The sequence below is a fragment of the Larus michahellis genome, chromosome 5 (genome assembly GCF_964199755.1).
Source record: "Larus michahellis chromosome 5, bLarMic1.1, whole genome shotgun sequence".
Taxonomy (NCBI): Eukaryota; Metazoa; Chordata; class Aves; order Charadriiformes; family Laridae; genus Larus; species Larus michahellis.
In genome coordinates this window covers 43,027,166-43,045,721 of record NC_133900.1, presented here as the reverse complement: position 1 = coordinate 43,045,721, position 18,556 = coordinate 43,027,166, and the positions used below count along the sequence as shown (strand labels likewise).

General features: G+C 39.1%; 2 protein-coding genes across 5 annotated transcripts in view; one reads left to right on the top strand and one right to left on the bottom strand.

Moving 5' to 3' along the window:
* MARCHF1 (membrane associated ring-CH-type finger 1) overlaps positions 1-18,556 on the top strand; it is a 243,211-nt gene that overhangs the window by 222,978 nt on the left and 1,677 nt on the right. For all 4 annotated transcript variants that reach the window (XM_074589808.1, XM_074589809.1, XM_074589810.1 and 1 more), the window contains one exon: positions 15,665-15,812. In XM_074589808.1, the coding sequence (XP_074445909.1) occupies positions 15,665-15,812 (148 nt within the window). The remainder of the gene's footprint in view (positions 1-15,664; positions 15,813-18,556) is intronic.
* TMA16 (translation machinery associated 16 homolog) overlaps positions 13,604-18,556 on the bottom strand; it is a 36,874-nt gene continuing 31,921 nt past the window's right edge. Inside the window, exons 8-9 of the transcript XR_012587383.1 lie at positions 15,376-15,473; positions 13,604-14,905 (exon numbers count right to left, since the gene is read on the bottom strand). The gene's annotated coding sequence lies outside the window, so the exon portion shown is untranslated. The remainder of the gene's footprint in view (positions 14,906-15,375; positions 15,474-18,556) is intronic.

Here is an 18,556-nt window from a genome sequence, read left to right as displayed (position 1 = left end):
CAAAGTTTCGAATTAGTTATCCTTTTTGCAAAAATAGTTATCCTTTTTGCAAAATTAGTTATCCTTTTTGCAATTATAACATGCAATTGTGATACCTTTCATATGTTATATTAAACTAAATATATCATCCCTAATAAGTGTATGCACTATCATTGCCATCATTCACAAATCTATGAAACACTAAAGGGTTTATGAGAAGCTGTTTTATAAACCAAGTATTTTGACAGCTGTAGCAAAGACAAGGTAAAGGAGGAAAGAGCGATCACAGAGAGACCTGCTGGGTGACCACAGCTCACTGGTAACTTTCCACCCAAACAATCTTTAATAAAAAAATCACTGAGAATTGCTGTTTTGGTAAAAACGATGTATTTTGCCAAAGTGGAAAATTCCAAGGAAACACTATCAAATTTCTTGCAAGCTTTTACGGAGCCCAGGACCTCAGCGGTGGGGCATTCCCTAGGAGTCCAGGTTTTCAGAAGATGGCGTGAAGACTGATTACCAGAGAGCAAAGTGCTGTGGGACAGGCAGCTCCTAAAGCTGATGCTCACCACAGTCCTGTCTCCTTGTTGCAGGATCTGAAAGTCCCTGTAGAGACTGTAGGACTTAAAGACCTTCTTGAGAGCTTTAGGTTTCGCTAAGGCTTGGCTCTGTACTAGATCCCGAGAGCCTTCAGTCTCCAGCACTAAGTCCAGCCTGGCAGCAGTGAATTAAAACTTCCCAGATCTCCTAAGGATGGAAAATGAGGAATTCTCTGGTCGTAATGGCAGGGACATTATGAGCAATGGCAGTTATATCTGAAAAGGATGCCAAGTGAAAACAGCGATATTGACAAAAAAAAAATTTATTTGTTTTGATAATAAACTTTGAGGAACTCTAAAACCAGATTTCATATCAGTGTTTCCTAAAGAAAAGACCACAAATTTATTTTAGAAGAGTGCCTGTTCTTTTCCATAAGAAACTTATTTTATGAAAAAAAAACCCTGAAATTTCCCCTAAAGTGAAAGTTTCTGGCCAGCTCCAGAAAATGCCATTTCTGTGGCCATTAGACCTGGATTTGAAGGGGCATTCTACAAGTGAAAGGGTCACATCTCTCAATCAGTTTTGATTTTTAATCTCTATTTTATCTGTGATGTGAGATTCTATAGCTTGGTTCTTGACTGTGCATTGCTTCGTTATGATGAATTTTATCATAATACCATTGTAACATTCCAACTGCTGGTCTCCTGAAGGGAAAAATTACAGACCACAGAACTTAATTACAGGTGTCTATACTTTTGTTTTTGCAGTATCACAAAAGCAGAATTTAAATATAAAACAATTTGATTCAACTGGTGAATTAGCAACTTTATTCATGCCTCAGCCTTTCATGCACTCACAATGTGTCCTAACAGTTTTTTTATCAAAATCTAGGGGTTTATAGCAAAATCATGTTTGAATATCATGTCATACAGCTATTAGCACCCATAAGTGCCAATGTGCAGCATCCTAAGTTAACATAAATAAAGATACCTCTATTAAATCAATAGGCTTGTGAAATGTGCAGCAGTTATTTAACTACAGAATCCCTGAAAGCACCAGACATCAAATAAAACTTAGCTTAATCATTTTAGTAAGTCTTTGCATTGAAGTAATCCTTTTAAGCACTGATCAACAGGGATTGCAAGTGTTTCATATATTTGAGCACGTCTAATTACCTTGCTGAATATAAATTTAGAGATTAAATACTAAGCATTGCTTGATGTGTCTGTTTTATTTCTCATGGTCTCTGTTATGTGTATCTATGGTTATAAATAATACAAATGTATTTGTAGCTTTACCTTTCAACGTTTGCAATCCATAATGCAGAATTTCTCATTTATAAAGTGACTTTATTTATCATGGAAGGAATTTGAAAGTGGCAAGAAGCTTGTGTGGGTTCCTTATTGAGCTCTCTCAGGTAATAGCTTCATCCTGAGAAAATCACTGCTTCTTTAAAAAGGATATAATCCTGGTAAAGTAGTACCTGCATTGCATATCTCTTGAATTTGCTGTTTGAAGCATAGTAGAAACAGGAACTGAATGAAAATACTGTAAGTATGAAATGGATTAAAATATCAAATTAAAAGGCACTTAAAATGCAGAATTGTTTTCAAATGGAGATTTCTCCACAGTGTCTATACTTCAAGATACTTTTAATATTTAAATTGTGCGATAATTGTAAGATGTCTGGTATCTGATGAGATGTTTTACTTTGATGCATTATCCCAACAGATTATTCTGTGGTCTTGGATATGTCTGTTTTCTTCCCTGATTTTGTTTTATCTTCGAAACGATTTACAGACAATGTCTTATTTATGTGAGGCATAAGCAATATTGCACATTGTTACCATGCAGTTACTCTTGGTCCTTAAGGAACAGCAAGGCAATTTTTTGTTCAGAGAAGCATTATGTACCAGTTGAGGTTGATTTTCTTTATGATAGAAAGGGTATCTGAATTCATCCCTTTTAAAAATAGAGGATTGAGTGTGTTCTTTTAGAACGGAGTGGTAAGATTCTGTGAAATTAAACAGAAGCAAAGCCAGTCTTAAAATACTGGTAATGAAAGAAACTTGATCTTCTTGTTTATTTTGAATGTGTACATATATCTTCTAAGCGTTTACTCCTCTTCTAGTCTGTATTTGCTTATATACTGACAAATAGCACTTCTAAATGTGATACGAGGTGCTTCTCTTTGGGTTTTACACCATTGAACTCTGTAGAACTTCTCATGTATGCAGCTGCTGTCATTAGAGGAGAAGGAAGGAATGCTGTCTCCCCACTTGGTATCATTTATTTTATAAATAACTAGGTTGTAATAAGAGTGATAAAATGTCCATGCCAGCTTTAACTCCCATACAGGATTCAAAGGTTTAAGTCCCAGTTGGAGATATGTGGTTCACGGCTGCGCAGAGCAGGGTATTTAGGTCCTGGAGAGGTTACGGAACTGGGTAACTCAGATTTCCGTACAAAGCAAAACCCAGTCCAAGCATAAGAAGTGACCCATTGTGGTCAGATTAGTGATTAACTGGTTAAATCAGTTTGGAAAAGATTTCAGCTGTTTGGTGTGATGCTGATTTAATAATTGGATCAAAAGCAAATATTTAGTTATACTATAGTACGTTAAAGATACTCTATTTGCAACAAGACCATCGGATTGGTAGCAGCTGTAGAGCCAATTAAGATGTAGGGTTTGAGCCAACAGACGTCAGTGCACTCAATGTGGGGTAATGCCCAGCTGGAAGGTAGAGAAATCCGCAATTCACAGGCCCATTAAAAAAAAAAAAAAGTGAATCGCCTATGGAAGCAACAGAAGAAAATCAGAATGCTGCTTTGAGAGCTATGATGAGCTAAGGAAAGTCTAAAGTGAATCTTTAAGTCCCATTTCTCTCCCGGACTTAATGTTTCACTCTGGAGCAGGAACACATCTGCTTCTGCTCCCCTTGTTGGAGCTCGAACTGCATAGGGTGCCTTATTTTACAAACCAGTCGTCATCTGCACTACTCTAAATCCAGTTGTTAGAGCTCTTGGCTGATGTGTGAGTGTGCCAGATTCAGCTCCCTTCTCTGTGCTTAACGTAGTCCTATAAAAGGAGTAAATCTTAAAAAATATGACTGCCTGGAGGAATTCATTCATAACCGGGTGCTTTGTGGATAAATCCTTTTTTGATAAAATCTGGTAGGATGCATGATAAATTCAGTGATGGCAAAATATGTTAAGGGTCTGGATGTATTTTTGATCCAGTGCTAGCTGACTAATTCATATTTACATTTTTTATTTAAGAGTATGGTGATCACTGCTGAAAGTGATACAGCCTGCAGAGACATCTTTGTGAAATCCTGCTATGAAATCAAAAGCGGTCGCCATTAGAAACCACTTCTCCCACCAGAGTAGACTCTCAGAACCAGAAGTGACCTGCAGAGTCTCCCAGGAAAAAAAAAGGAAACTTTGAGCACTCATTACTATATCGCTTGCTGTTTACTTCTTATTGCCCTGTGCTATGAAGTATGAACCATCTGGCTTTTTCATCAGTTTTCTAATAAGGCTCATGATAGGACGTGATAGCTAATACTGCATAGGTCAGGTAACACTGACTTGCTGTGGGATTAGTTCTCTTTTAACCCAGTTTGGTGAATACTTTGCAGTCCTTAACATAGCAGAAGAGCCGACATTTCCTCTTGATTTCTGGTGCAGCGGCACAGTGTCGTCAAGGCAACCTGCTCCCGTGTTTTCTTTCTTCCAGTAAACTGCCTCAAAACATCACTAGCCTCAAATCATTTCTTGTAATATGTGGGGTCAGACACTTCACCGGCATGCACAAAGGCACAAAGCTATTACTTCCTTATTGGCTATCATGTCATTATAGTGAATAACTTTGTGCTCAAGGGAGAAAGTGTATATTAAAGCTTTTAAAGTAAAAATAATTCTATAGCATTTGTATCCTATTGTGATGCCTCAAGGATGCAAGGGACTACTTTGTTCAGACAGTTGTATTCCTAATTCTGAGAGAGAGTAATAGAGCATTGCTGCTAATTTATCTGTACATAGATAACATGCTGTAGTTCGCAGAGTAATGTTGTCTTGCATTTTGTGCCAAAACAAGAATAACAGATCTTACCTTTCTCATAGTGGTAGAATTTGGGTTAGCTTTCTATCTTATATTTCTTTCTCTTCCATTCAACACAGCTTTTATTCACCCAACTGTTCCAGTTCCCATGGACCACTGACTAGCGATGCTGACCTTCTGTGCCTCATACCTTGAAATCATCATAACAGACCCTTAGGCTCTCAAAAAGCCATCTCATTATGATACTTTGCCGGTACACCCTTATGTGCAGCATCCTTCCTGGAGGGGGAACAAGATGTCTGTATTGTCGTTGCTTTGAACTTGCATTGTTTTAAGAAGCAAACAAAAAATCTTATACCAGAAAATGAAATGAAGACTACTTCCTCTTTTAATTAGCTGCTAGTAACCAAATTTGCTACTTCTGCTGCCTGGTAGAATTTACAAAAGCAAAGGGAATTCAGGAGATTGTCCAGCCCTGGGTATTAGCGGTGTTATCCACTGTTGCACAGAACCATAAACATGAGCTCTGGGAGGTACAAATCCTTCTGTGCTTCCTGAGCCTGAAATGAACAGTTGGTCTGAGCTGTTTTACAGATGCAACTTGCATCACGAGGTTTCATCTTCCTTTTACTTAAAGGGTCCTACCCTATCCTTCGTCAGCCTCTCAGTTATTTTTTTACGTATTTGGGGTCTCCTTTTCATTGTTTTAATTTCAGCTCTTTCAGTGTTCCGTTTTTAAAGCTTGGCCTCATCAATAGTTATAAGAGAAGAGGGGCTGGGTAGCTGAAGCATTGGAAATAATTAAGAGGATCTCTTGATACTGGCGTAAAGAAAATGTAAGCGGAATGGTGCCCTGACACAAAATGTATAGCTAGTAATATAAAACGTAAAGAGCATAATCAACCCAAGCAGTGACCTAAACCACTCATTGTTATTCACGGACATTTGTAAAAATGCCGTTTTTACTGTTTAATTTTGAAGCTAGGGATTTTACCAGCTCTAATGGGAGTGGGCTGCTATTCATGATCTGATTAATGCATGTATTAATCTCTCACATAACTAACTAACACATGCGATTTTACAGTGGTTATTTGCCTCAAATTTATTTTGCCTGGGACCTATTGATGTGAGAATGACCTGAACTGAGTTTTAGTTCCCAGGCTGATGCTTGCTTGTTGGTGGAATGCATGCAAAAAATGGTTTCTCTTGAACATAGTGATGTTCTCTTGAACGTAGCAATACTGTACTTGATCTAAATTATGATCAAATAATCATAAACTGATAATTATCAGTTTATTCAGTATATTTTATAATTTTTAGGGTTAATTTAATTTTATTCCTATAGCATTTTATTTAAATTATTTGGAAAAAAAGAAAATTTTCCTCCAGGAATTATTCAGATCGCCGATTTGTATGCGGCAAAATTGGAATGTATGGCATTTGTTGGAAGTCTTTCAGAATTCCCTCAGTTCTCTGCCAGAACACTAGGCTGTAGTTTTGTGTTAATTACTCTAGCCTTTCCTCAGCCCAAATTTCCTCTATTTCGTTTTTATTTAATTGGATCAAAAGAGTCTCTCTTGTGGGAAAATTAAAAGACAGAGAAGGTAACTGTAGCTGTTCATTGGGAAATCAGTATTCTTGCTAAAGTCGTGTTTATAGATAATGAAGCACATCAGCTCCTTTTTTTAAATCTTGGTTATGTGGCAATTCAGACATATGTACATATACTGTATATATAGTTCCAAAAATAAGATACGTCTAGATATATTTAAGCAGCAATGTATTTAAAAATAGCAGGGTTTTGGTATACAAGAACATTTAAACCAAGCCACATATTTGTAACTTTGCAGACTGATTTGGTTGAGGGAAGCTCAGAAGCTGAGTTACATTTCCTATATGTAGGTCAGTTGCTCTTATGACTTCAGGAAGAAAATAATGACCACATAAAGAGAATTAGTGTTCAGGTTCACTTGTACTATTAATTTAGTGGGCGTTGGGGGGGGAAGAATTGGTAAGAGCATCTCTGATCTATAAACATGAACGACAGAAAATGAGATAAAAGGACACGCAAGATGATCTTGAGGTTCATCCAACAGTACCAAATGGCTACTCTTTGTTCAGTGACTTTCAGAGATAGCTGCTTTCCATTTCCAGTCAACTGTACTCCTTTTCTTCCAAGAGTCCTTAGCATGCAAAGGTACCTCTGTACCCTTCCTTCCCCTCCTTGCTGCTGGGCTTCATTCCTCTTACGACACGTGATGCTGAAGGGCCTTGGGCTGTAGCGATGTAATACATGCTCCTGTAGGCCAGCTTGCACAGCAAGTTCTCCAGGTAAATGGCTTTAGGTTTTTCATTCTGTAAGATCCAAATTAGAACTCTAAGGAATTTTACATATTGGAAAGAGTGTTTAAATTGCTAATGTATCAAATGGGAGAACCTAGGACATGAACAGCAAACAAAAAAGACCAAGCACATTTAGTATAAGGCAGTTATGAGAATTTTCATGCTTGCACTGCTCTAAGAGAAGGCAAACTTAGGTGGAAAATATTTTCAAGGTGGAATAACTAATATTCTGTTGTAACTCCTAGAGTTACATCATTTATAACGACAGCTAAATAAACAGAAACTATATTTGTTGATTTAGCTTTTCAGGTGCCACCAATTTTATTTCATCATCTCTAATTTCAAAATGCATGCTTCAAGATACTTATCAGCAGGCTAGACAATTTGATATCGAGGAAATTAAGCAGTGTGATGAATACTAAAGAGAAGGTGATTCAAGTAAAGGCTCTCTAACAAAATTGTGATCATATATTTTAACAATGTCTTAGGTGCCTAAGGGAACAGGTCTTCAGAGAAATTTCACTTTAATTGGGCACGACTAAAGAAAGTGGAGAGGCATACAAGACTATGTAATGGGATGTTGATCTCCAGCATGTTGCTATATCCACCTTTCTGTCTAATTTCTCTCCTTTTCCTATTTCTACCACGCTATCCCAGCCTTCTGTCCACATCCCTCGCGCTATTTAAGACCAAAATACACTCAGATGTGCAAAGGCAGTTAAGAGACTCTGGCACAGACTGTTGGGAGATGGTTTGTTATGGCTGCTCTAGTGGAGGAAGGATTCACGTGTGCTTTGTCGCCGGCACAACCCGTCTCAAATCCAGCGCTGAGCATGTGTCACGGCTGCTCTTGTATTGCCCATAGAGCGCATATCGCAAAATGCAGCACCCCCACCTGCTTTGGTTGGAAAATGAAATCTCAGTTTAACTGGCCTTGCAGGAAAATTATGATCTGTGCTTTGTGGTATGATAGTTAGATTGATTGATTTTTTATTTTAATGTTGGGGGTTTTTTTTGTGTCTAATGTTGTTTGAGAGCTGGACTGTGATTTAAAGGCATTTGCTACTTAGTGACTGGAGGAAAATGTCATGCCTTCAATTAGGTGTGCTGCTCTTTTGGAAAGAGAAAGGAGACAGAGGCAGGAGACAACTAGCTGCAAAGAGAACAAAAGTGACACACAAACTAGATCCATTTGATAGAATGGTTGTAAAAATACTGTAGGGAGAGCGGGTAACAGTAGCATCTGCTTGCAGTTTGGACTGACTGTAATAAAGGTTAATGGAGACATAGATTCTACCCCATTTCCTTACTTCTTTATGGGTTGCCCACATGTAGCTTGTTTGTTTGTTTAATTTTTGAGTAATAAACTGATATGTCCAGGCACCTAAAGTCTTTTCTAGAGTTCAAGATGTGTACCAGACATTCCCCATAGTTTTTATGAGCTTTGCATTATAGTGATGGTTCACTTCTGAACAGTGGTTCAATGTTTTGCCTGCAGTTTATCCATCATTATAGATTATCTTATCTATAAGGTAGCTGAAGCGTGCTATGCCAGGAGATGATGGTCCTTTTCTTAAATAGCTTACACACAAGGCAAGAGAAACAGCAACTGTGAAAGAGAAGCTCATGATACCAAAGTTCCAAAGTAGTTCATGAAGTACCAAAGGCTGTTCATGTAGACCTCGGTTGAACGAAGAATTAGTTAATGCATTGTTTCAGCATTCAAAAAGGATGCTTGAAATTAAACACTTTGTAGAGTACTTTTACATTCCATATATTGATGTAAAATAATTTCTAGCAGATGGGAGCTAGGAAGAAGCTCCCAATATGGAAAGATTATGCTATAATTATTTGCCATGGGGTTTCTTGCATGTTTCTCTGAAACATCTGGTGTTGGCCTCTGTCCGAGACAGAGCATTGGATGAGAGGGACATGAGGTCTGGCAATTCCTGTATTTCCAAAGCGTAGCATTTTTGTGGTTACTTTGTGTTGGGGTGATTAGGATGCAGATACTGAAGTTCTTCTAGTTGGTAAATGACAAGTATTCTCAATAGTACTTCCAGATTGCAAAACCAGCTACTTCATTTTAGAAATTATCTTCTTAAATTACTTAACACCTCTATTTTACATTATTTAAGGGTCTGCTAATTGATGACATACACAGCTAAAAAGTGCTTAAGTTTGTGAAGAGTGCATACTGATTATATCTCTCAAGTCCAGCTCTTTTAACTGTCACTTAAAAAGAAATATACCACTGTCTTGATTTTGATAAAACTGAATTATGATTCTTTGCAGCCTATAATCTTAGGTGTGTTTATCAAAGTGAGATTTTTCATTATGTAGGTCTTTACTTACTCTAGGCATGCATATCACACATAAAAGTGAATCAAAGTGTGTTTGTCTTTAGAAATGCACTCATTTCTAGTTCAGGTTTATCCTTTTAATAGGTGTTTTAAATACACCACAGGCCTTAATTTCAATTCCATCCAGGTTTGTTTAGTGTCACCTAGGGACAGAAATAGATTTTATGTAAACATCAGGAAGGTTTGCCAGAGAGGGATTTGTACCAGTTCATCTAATGAACTAACCAGATCAAGGTAAGGTTGCGCATAGATATGGCCGTACGATGCACCATACGACATGGGATTTTTAAAATTTATTTTTCTCTTCAGTGGCTAATTTAGCAGGGGCCTGACTCTGGCTTTCTATTCTTGATCCTTACAAGAGTTCCTTCTCTGGCCTGTATCTTTTGACAAAAGGCAATGACGAGTATGTTTTCTGGGAACCTGCTCAGTTCTTCCTCTCTGAATGTGCTCTGGACGCGTTTGGGGAAAAGAACACGGAGGAGGTGTTTGCATGGCCCAAACCCTTCTCTTTTCAGCCATCAGACCTGACACATTCTGTTTGACCATATGAGGGGCACTTCTCGTCTTGGTGCACGATGCAGCAAGGCATGCCTTGTCCTTCTCTGAGATGCAGTCCCTGGGGCACAGGCTGTAACCACCTGTTGTTTAGATGGCGCAGAGCAGCCCGAAATGCTTTTATTCAAATTACAAGGAGTGAAGTCTCATCTCCCATCAACGCTTCAAATCTGCACAAGGCTATTTTGTTCTCCCAACATGTGTGGAGCCCTGTTGTCCTTTATTACTGTCATTCCTTCCTCTTCCACCCACTGCACAAATTCCATTCCTGCAAACTACCGTTGCAGCTGCTTTCCTCCAGCTGGTAGGTTGATAGTAATGAACAGTTTTCTTTGGAGCCTGGGCCAATTAGTGCTGGAACAAGTGACCAAAAAAACCCTCCCTAAACCACAGAAAATAAATGACTCTGAGCTACATGTTCAGACTTCTGACTATCTTCCCTGCCTGGCTCACTTCATCATTCATTGCTCCAGTTCTTAAGAGCTTTTTTCAAAAGTGCTGGCTAGGTCCTTCAGGCCTGGTTTGAGATAAGAAAGATGTTTTTCTGTGTATTCCTGGACTGTGTGCAGAGAGCATTTCCTACAGCAGCTCCTAGTAAATAACTTCAGCCTTCATTTTGCAGGCATGAGTATTTAAAGACAGAGGTTGCCCCAAAATCTTTCTTTAGACTGTAGAAAGAATTCAGAGAATGACGCGTGATGCCTTTAGCTCTAGGTGAGATCCTCCCAGCTGTGGGTGCAGTTCAAATTACATTTGTTGTCATTTCTTTACTAAATGTCATAACAGGAAAAACATTTAATATTAGCAATGTCATGCCCGTACCAGATTGCCCTGTCAGGCCTCTTTACATGCGATTTTTAAAAATAGGGTTCCTGAAAATACCTAGGAGTTAAAAGTCCAAGCATTCATTGCAAAGCAGCTTGTTAACTTCACCTTCACTTTGGCATCCTCGGTGACGAGCCCCTGCAGCAGAGAGACCTTTGATTGTAAAGGTTTGGATCTGCAAACCTGCAGTAGGTATGGAGTTGGTTCAGGAAATCCGTGTAGACAAAATTTTGTGTCCAAAGTGACAGAAAATTACCACTAGTGGGAGGCAACATGCGGACACAAAATGGGGACGGGGCAAATAGACAGTAAACCTACAGTCTGAAGGTGGGGAAAAGGAATACAAGCAGCAAAGTTTGCAGAGTCCAGTTCTGTGGTATGGCAAGAGCTTTTGTGCGAGCAATGTGAAACTTTTCGTTCTGCATTTGGCCGTGACGAAACCACTTTGCAGAAAGCTTAACGTATGGGAGGGAATTAAAATTGCAGATTCACTTCTGTCTATAAGAAGAGAGGCAGTATTGGGATCTCTAGGATGTGAAGCAGCATCCCCAGATCCGCTAACAATCCATTTTCAAAGGATATTGAAAAATATCCGTATTTATTTGTTGCATATTGACTAAACAAGCTTTTATTAGAAGGGACGTGCAGGGAGACAATTTTGGACCTTTAAAATAAATATCAGGGATTTTCTCAGACTACGATACAGGAAAGGGAAGTGGTTGGCTACATATCATTTAGACGTCCCCTGTGAGCAAGGCTATTAATTTTTTTTTTTTTCCCCAGAAGCCTCATGACTACATTTTGTAATTGCAAGAGTGGGTTATGAAATCAGTAACCGTTCCCTTTAAGTTCCAGAGTGAGACGGTCTTAAAGAAACAAAACCAAAACACGAGATAGAAACCTAGAACAGGGTATAGTTTTACAGCTGCCGCTTTCAAGATTATCACACGCTTCTCTGGCAGCAAAGCACAGGAATTCAGGCTGAGGTGCACCTCGTGTTTTAGAAGTAGCTGTAAGTCGTAGTTGGGGTGGGAGGAGTGTTTCTGATCATATTTACAATTCGGCTTCTTTCCTTTGATAGCTCATTCTGGCTTCTTGGTAGGAACCTCCGAAGCAGGTAGACGGTCTCCTATCACCCTCCAGTGGTTTGCAGAGCACAGTACAAATGTAACGTTCAGAAAAAGCTTATTCAGAAAATAAAAAGAGGGTTGAGGATATTTCAGGCTTTCTTCTTGGGATACTTATTGTTGCATTGCACATTTGTTTGGTGACTTGTGTAAAAGGTTTTGTGGTTGTTAGATGTTACGAAGTGGTTTAGCACGCCTGTTCTGTGGAGCATAGTGATATTCATGCGGTCGCTTGCTTTTGCAGGACATCAAACCATCAGCATCGGTGATGATTTCCAGTCTGTGTTTGTATAGCTGCCAGGATTAAGGGATCTGTGGGTGGTGACAATCAGACGTACGACAGTGAAGGGGTGCTTCAGAGGAGGCTGGGCAAAAACTACAGTGTTTGTCTGTCAATTTAGTGACTCAATAATTTGCAAGTCATTATAAATGTCTCCTCTGCCTGTTACAGTCTCCCATTTCTTTCTCTCCTTCCAGTCTCTAGAGCACCTTAGGAGTATTAAACATATAAGGTTCCAAGGGAAATTGCATCTGGGCACTTAGTTTTGTGCTATTTTTCTGTTCTTAGTGGCATCTGATATTCTGTCCGTGGCACGTCACAGTGTCATCAGCCTGATGGTTGTACATTTTTCCAGATCACTGATAATAAAACGTGATGCAGTTTATTTTTATCTTGCCATCATGTACTGAATGTAGAGAGCCATGAGAACTGCAGAAGCTTCACAGGACAGCAAAGGTCAATCTATCAGTGGTTAAGGAGGCATTCATGTGCTGTGTGACATGGTAGCAGCTGCCAAACTTACCTACCCCTCTTTAGGCTATTTCAAGTCCTGGACTACAAAGCACAAGTAGAAGGGGCTGATGCTTTCACTGCTCAGTATGTTGTTGTCTCATAGACTTTGCTATGGACTCTCAAGCTTTTTTTTACTGCACATAACTGTGATTTTATCCAAGCAAGTCTGTACTAACATTAACAGTTAAATTTTAGATTTAAGCCTATTGGAAAAATCCTGAAATAGTGAATTGCACTTTTCTGCTCCAGGGCAACTGAAATTGCTGGCTTATCTACTAACATCACCCGTTTAGTAGAGAGTGACAGTAGTCATACAGTACTCTCTATTCAGCCAAGCTAAAATATGTGAATAGGACAAGAAAATTAACTCAGCTGCCACAGGGATCACCAGGAGTAGAGCACGAAGTTCAATTGAATTTCCCCTTATGAGCTCAGCCCATCATGACTGGAGAACTGGGACCGCAGTTAGGGCAGAACACCACAGAAGCACGTCCTTGAGAGACACAGAGAGTTTTAAAATGCTCCCAAGTGCTCTGATCGCATCTGTCCATGTGAGCAGGAGTCTCTGCTTGGTCCTTGTTTCTTTCTTGCATCCCAACTGGAATTACAAGGTGCTCTGCCGAGTATTCCAGTTCCATAATCACCTGGTGTCCTCTCCCGGTCTCCTGCCAGCCAGCTTGTTTCTGCTGTGGTGACGCACATGTGGATAGAACAGACGCATAGGGATGCTGTCTTGTGGGAGAAGAAGAGGGGCCAGAGAGCGGAAGGAGAGGCTTTAGCCCACTTTCCGGCTGGATTTGATCACAGGATGTTAGCAAAAAGGGTCTGCTTTAGCCTGTTCCCACGAGCTCCCTCGCATGGTACACACCCTTCTTGTAAATCTCAGCAACAGTTTGTGAGGTTGTTCTTTACTTACCTATCCTGCCAGTTGGCCGTTTGGTTTTGTCTTTTTTTTTTAGCCACCTACAAAATGTTTACATTTAGAGTAATGGGACCAGCATTTTTCTTTTTTGACTTTAAAATTCCATACGAAAAAGCTTTATTTGACCGGGCATTCAAATCAACGCTCTAAGGCTTTTGTGTGTTACAGAGCCTAAAATGGCTATAATGAGACTACAGGTATACGTGACAATGAAAATTTAGCACAGTATTTTCTCTCCAGTAGATTCTGCTCAGTGTAGCATCCGTGTTGAGATGACAGAAAACTTCTGTTTGAGAACACAATTCATTCTGCTTTATGTCCAGCATTGATCTCCCACAAAGCATGCAAAGCTAAGTGAAGGGTTAAGGTAAAATCCTTTCTTCCATCTGGACAAAGAAAACTTTTTCTTTGGAAAGGAAGCCTGTTGCAAGGCTTGAATTGAATTTTCACTACAAAAAGGATGAAAGTCTCCAGGTCAAATGCTGTGTAACCTGGTGTAATGATATGATAAGACTGTGATGACAATGCCGCAGTCTGGTCTGACCCCTGAATACTACCTACACGAACATAAGGTTCTGGTTTTTTGTTTTATTACTTTTTTTTAATGCCTCCCATTTTCCGGACTGCTATATAAAATCCTGCGGGCTTACTTTTCACTCATAAGTGCATGTCTCAGAAATTGAAATCATGTATCAGCTGGTAAATAAACTGCTAGCTCTGTCTCTTTTTATATTTCTCAGGAAATGTTTCAATTCTTCTAAACAGTTATTTAAGCCCTGTGTTTGTAAAATTCTGGCAAGGGCTAGAAAATGCTCCAGAGATTGTGTTTTGAGGCAACAGCTCTGAAACGTGCAAGCTTTAACTGCCATAAAAGAATGAAATTTATTTGGCCTAGTGTGTATTGCTCTAAAAGTAATGGCTGGAAGAAGCATTTCTGAGAGTCAGCCCTCTTGGTGACATAGTCCTCAGCTTTTACTGCAGTTGTGCTCCGTGGAAATGTGACTAAACAGCAAATAGTGCCCAGACTAGAAGAACGGCCGAGTTGGTTCAGGGTAAAGTTTAAGCATCTACCTTAGATCCATCTCCAACACTAGCCATAAACAATTCAGGGAAATTTGTTATTTGCCAAAACCAAACCAAACCAAAATGATAAAAACAGCAGTGACCAAACCCTGGGTGTACCAAGGGTCCGTGCGGGCGGAGGAGCAACTTTGCTGTCCCGTGTTGCGGCGGCTTGGATGCTTCAGCTTTCTTCCCTGAGCGCGACTGCAGAGAGATGGCACTGTTGTATTGTGGTTTGTACTCGGCTTCATTCATCGCATGCCGGCGACCGACTCCCAGATTGTTCATCAGAATCGAGGCATTTTGCTTTTAAATGTCATATTCCTTCATCTGTTTTCAAAGGCAAGCATTTTAGTAGAGAAGGGTTTTATTTTAAAGAAGTGCTGAAAAAAATATCTTCGCGAGCGAGATTTAAAAAATCGCCTCAAGAGTTGCATTGTTCAAATGCAGAGAATAGCCTATTTCATCTTAAAATAGCCTTAACTTAAGCTAGGATTTAATGCCATAATTCACAAACATCTGCCTGGAAGAGCCTTCTTGCGTTACTGAGGCTGTTTGCCTGCTATCATGTACGATCATTTCCACATAATCATCTTTTCAAGTTTATTGAATTTAATCCTCAATGCAGTAGCATTTCTTATGCTTCTATTCTATGGGAAGGCTGTTCCACAACCGCGTTCCTCTAATTTTAAGCAACTGAGAATAGTTTTAAGTATTACAAGCTAAGGTTTAGGTTTTTTCTTCCCTCATCGTCGGAAATGTGCATCAACTAAAGTTAAAATAAATATTCAGGTTTTTACCTGTCTATTAACATGTTATGGCTGTACTGCAACGAAATGACTTTAGATGTCGTGCGCAAGCAGACAGCAACAGAACAGAACTCTTCATTCCTCTGAACCTGTGAAAATGAGATCATTATGAATTTTACAGTGACAATGCACATACTACTGTAATGCATATTATCAAAATAAAAGGACTTGTTCCTTTTATTTCTGCTTGCTTTTTTGGTAGAAGGAGCCATAATGGGCGAATCAGTTTATTGTATAGTCTGATTTTTTTTTTTAATTACTTTTTCTTTTTAAATTACAGTGGGAGAAATTACAGATGACAACAAGTGAGAGGAGGAAAATAGTTTGTTCGGTCACATTCCACGTAATTGCAATTACCTGTGTCGTTTGGTCATTGTACGTTTTAATCGACAGAACCGCTGAGGAAATTAAACAAGGCAATGACAATGGTAAGTGTCTTTCTTTTACCTTCTTCAATCTCGCACCAAAGCAATGGATGGATGTGAGATGCAGATACGTAACCACTCACATTCTGTTCTTAAGTAACAGCTCACCGATACGTGGCTACATCAAATGCTTTAATGCAGAAGTAATGAATGCATCAGTGTTAAAAGCTTATGCTATGCCCCTGCAGGGAGACCTCTACTTAGAGTAATCATTACAACAGCTTAACTAGCCTGCTGGTTCTTCTTAGGTTAATCTCCCATTATCTAGGTATTTCTAAAGCTCAGACAAAAAGATGAGTCAAATTCAAACAGCTCAGTGGAAGTTCAGTTCATAAAATAGCAATTCGTTTATATTACCCACTTGAACCTCGATGTCCTGGAAAACACAATAGAGCCCTTTCATCAACAAGTTTCCTAATCCCAACTTCCAAAGGATCATGTTCCAGTTGTGTTAGTCCTTCATGTGAGACTTGAGTAGCACAGAAAGCCATTCCTGCATCCTTTCGAATAGAATTTCACTGTCAATGTCCTCATTCCAGTTGTGTTTATTGTGAGGGAGGTCAAACCCAGGAACAGAGAGGTCGTGGAGTCTCCATCCGTGGAGATACTGAAAACCCAACTGGACGTGTGTAACAAAACGCATGTTTAACATAAGTAGGGTTTTTCTTGGACTATACTTACCGTATGTGGAAACCATATTCCAAACTGAACTACCGTTTTCCATTTCAAATCTAAAATTATTTGGTCTTAAGTTTAGTCTTAAATATGATTGTGATGATAAAGAGGATAAAAAGCTTTTGAGTTTTGATCTGACTTGACTGCAAGCACAGTAGAGGGACAAAGGTCTCTAGCTTTGTGCTATATTCTGAAGTTAACGTGGAAAACAAAACAGGCGGAGCTTTGTGCCTTGCTGGTTAAATAAATATTTGATGATACTCCTGATGCTTGCCTTTCTTGCCTATGAGAGGAAAATATGTAACAAGCCTCAGTAAGTCACGGACGAATGTATACTACAAAGTCTTGTTCTGCTTTCTTTCTAAATGGGTAACCCTCTTTTTCATCTCAAAAAGCCGGCCCTGAGGATAGGACTAGGAACGGCTTTGAACTTCTGAGTACAACCACATCACCCTACTCATTAAAAAGGGGAAAGGTATTTCTGTGGCTTAGCTGAATTTATACAACAAAACAGCTAACATGAATTTTTGTTGTTATATAGAATGCGTAAGAATCACATAAATTAATCCCGCTGGGCTCAAAAAGTATTTATAATTTGTACAGAATTGTGTTTATCAAATGTAATGGGTGATTCTCCACACTAAAAATGGATAAAGAGATGCCTTGGAGCTACTTAAAACGTGTGAAAAGAAGTGTTTGTGAAGAGAAGTCTTCTGCCGCAAAATTTGCTTGTTGGGGGGGTGTACTTTTACAAAATCAACTGTATTTGGGGTGTGTGTGGGAAGAGCTGTAGATGTAGTTTGCTTTTCTCTCATTATCTCTGTTTAAATGGGAAATGCTGGGGAAAAGACAGTGAGCACTGGAGGAAAAACACTTTATAAACATATTTTGAGGAGAAAAACTGAAAGCCCTGAATAATACTAGTACTCTTTGTTAATATTGCGTAAGTTTAAAAATCCCTTTTCTAAATATATCTCTGAAAATATTTAAAGGGCTTTTTTTTTTCTCCTTACAAAGGCATATGATGCAAATAAACTAAAAGTGTAAACTTCTGAATCGGTAAACCTGTCACTGGTCTATAGAAAGGACAATTTAAAATATATTTAAAATATTCTAGAATTTATATGGCACCAGTGGTAGGGAATCAAGTTTCACAAAAATTTGCTCCGTTTGAAGGAAGAGGTCTAGGCTAAGCTGAGCTTTGTCTCTCCTAATAAAGCTCGAGGCTGTGACAATACGGCAATCCTGGAATATGCTGAAAAGTACAAAATTCACTGTGCCTTACCAGTTAAGCAAAAAATGATGCTTCCTGTATTACCGTGGAAGAAGCAGCAGCAGCACATCTTTACTGCCACGGGGTGGGAGAAACTCTGAAGGCAAGCTGAGCCGTTTATTCAGCCTCTTCTTCTGAACTCAGCTCTCCAGCTGTGACTTGCTGGTTCTAAGTGTCCTCACCCACTGATGGGGCTTAGTCAGATGCAAACCATACTGCTTTCGTAATTACAATCAAGACAGTGATTTTTAAAAACAGTTATTAAAGGGGAAAAAAAAAGAAAAAGCACATCACTGGCTACGACACCTTAGCAAAGTGTTCCTTGTTACTTCCTCCTGTCCCAGGTACTTCCTTCACTTGCAGGAAGAGGGAACTGAAGAAAGTCACGACAAATGTTTTGTGAACAAATTTAGCAAATATAAAAGGATTTGTGCCTGGCAAGTTCAGTTAACCAGAGTAAGAGCGGTTAGGGAGAAACGTGATTTTACACGGTCTTTGTATGCTTTCCTTTTGCTGCAAATTAAAAAAAAATTAATTGGCTAGTACCATCACGTAATACCTTGTTACCATTTCTAAGTACTAGTAAACAGTTACCGTGACAGGGAAAACTACAGCTACTTCAAACATTTTGTGTGCTTTTGCGATAATTAATATTCTTTTGGTCTCCATTTGTTTATCTAATTAAAACCCCAGCTCCTATGTGTTTAACAGTAAAGGGGATACTTAGATTCATGAGACTCGCACAGCTGGCTAAAAGCAAAGACTTGTTTTTGAGGAGTCCAGGTTACCAGGTCTGGGA